The sequence below is a fragment of the Bidens hawaiensis genome, unplaced genomic scaffold, assembly GCF_021521415.1.
Source record: "Bidens hawaiensis isolate Kalapana, Puna unplaced genomic scaffold, B.hawaiensis_p1.1 tig00023446_1, whole genome shotgun sequence".
NCBI lineage: Eukaryota > Viridiplantae > Streptophyta > Magnoliopsida > Asterales > Asteraceae > Bidens > Bidens hawaiensis.
In genome coordinates this window covers 114320-115636 of record NW_027493686.1, presented here as the reverse complement: position 1 = coordinate 115636, position 1317 = coordinate 114320, and the positions used below count along the sequence as shown (strand labels likewise).

The 1317-nt window shown below is 42.5% G+C and overlaps 1 protein-coding gene across 1 annotated transcript; it reads right to left on the bottom strand.

Annotated features, from left to right (window-relative positions):
- Positions 1-301: 301 nt before the first annotated feature.
- On the bottom strand, positions 302-988 carry LOC143567585 (uncharacterized). Its single transcript, XM_077053973.1, has 2 exons — positions 668-988; positions 302-490 (listed from the first exon to the last, which is right to left on the bottom strand). Exons 1-2 carry the CDS (start codon positions 986-988, stop codon positions 302-304), a joined length of 510 nt encoding a protein of 169 aa, XP_076910088.1.
- Between the last annotated feature and the right edge of the window lie 329 nt (positions 989-1317).

Here is a 1317-nt window from a genome sequence, read left to right as displayed (position 1 = left end):
ACCTGTACTGAGCAAAATCGCTCGCATATAGCGGCGTACAAAAACCAAAACAAAGGTAAAGTCATAAACATGTTTTTGTATATTCATGAGTTTATAATTTTTTTGGATTTTGTTGGTTTTTTAATTTTTAAACATAAAGACAAATAGAATACCCTCAAAATTAGCTTCTCGAATGGAGATTTAGTATGAGAAGCTTCAATCAGGAGGATCCTTAGTAACAAAAATAAAAACAGATAAATCAAAAACTTGGGCTGCCTCCCGAGAGCGCTTTGTTTAACGGGTCCTCAGCCTGACCCCTCCATCACGTATATTCATCAGTAAAGGCATCGAGGTACAAGACCTCATCCTTCTGCTCCGAAACCGTCTCTCCTATGTAGTGGTTCAACCTGTGACCCTTTAACTTCTTACTTTCGTCTTCAATCTCAATTGTGACATACGGAAATACCTCAGTAATGGTGAACAGGCCTGACCATCGGGAATTCAGCCTTTTCTGAAATAACCATAATCGGGAATTGAACAAGAGTACGATGTCCCCACACTTGAACTGTTTATCACCTCTCAACTTCCGATCATGCAACTCTTTGGTCTTTAGCTTATAATTGTATGAGTGTGCATAGGCATGATCGCGGAGTTCCTCTAACTCATGCTTCTAATGGAAACGGTGAACCGCAGTAGTCGAAAGATTAAGGTCAACTGTCTGCAGTGCCCAAGAAGCACGGTGCTCTAACTCAGCAGGCAGATGGTAGGATTTCCCATATATCATCTGAAACGATGTGGAACTGGTCGGAGTTTTGTATGCTGTATGGAAAGCCCACAAATCATCATTTAATTTGTCAGACCAATCCTTTCGATTTAGCCCAACCGTCTTCTCAAGAGTGTGTTTAATGCCCCTGTTACTCACTTCCACCTGCCCAGTAGTCTGTGGGTGGTAGGCCGCCTCAAGCCGATGGGTAACCCCATAGCGTTGAAACGACTTCTCCACCTGCATTTTGCAGAAGTGAGTACCTCTATCACTGATCAACGCTTTAGATGACGGGAGACATAATCAACTTGGAGACATAATCAATTGCCACGAGTATGTACTTGTTCCCTTTAGACGACTGGAAAGGGCCCATAAAATCAATATCCCAAATGTCAAAAACCTCGCAAACTTGAATAGCATTTTGGGGCATCTCATTTCGGGATGAGATGTTTCTGACACGTTGGCATCGGTCACAGCTTTTAACGAACACATGAGCATCTTTGAAAATCGAAGGCCAATAGAATCCTGAATCGAAGACCTTCGTAGCAGTAAGAGCAGCACCATGGTGACCTACT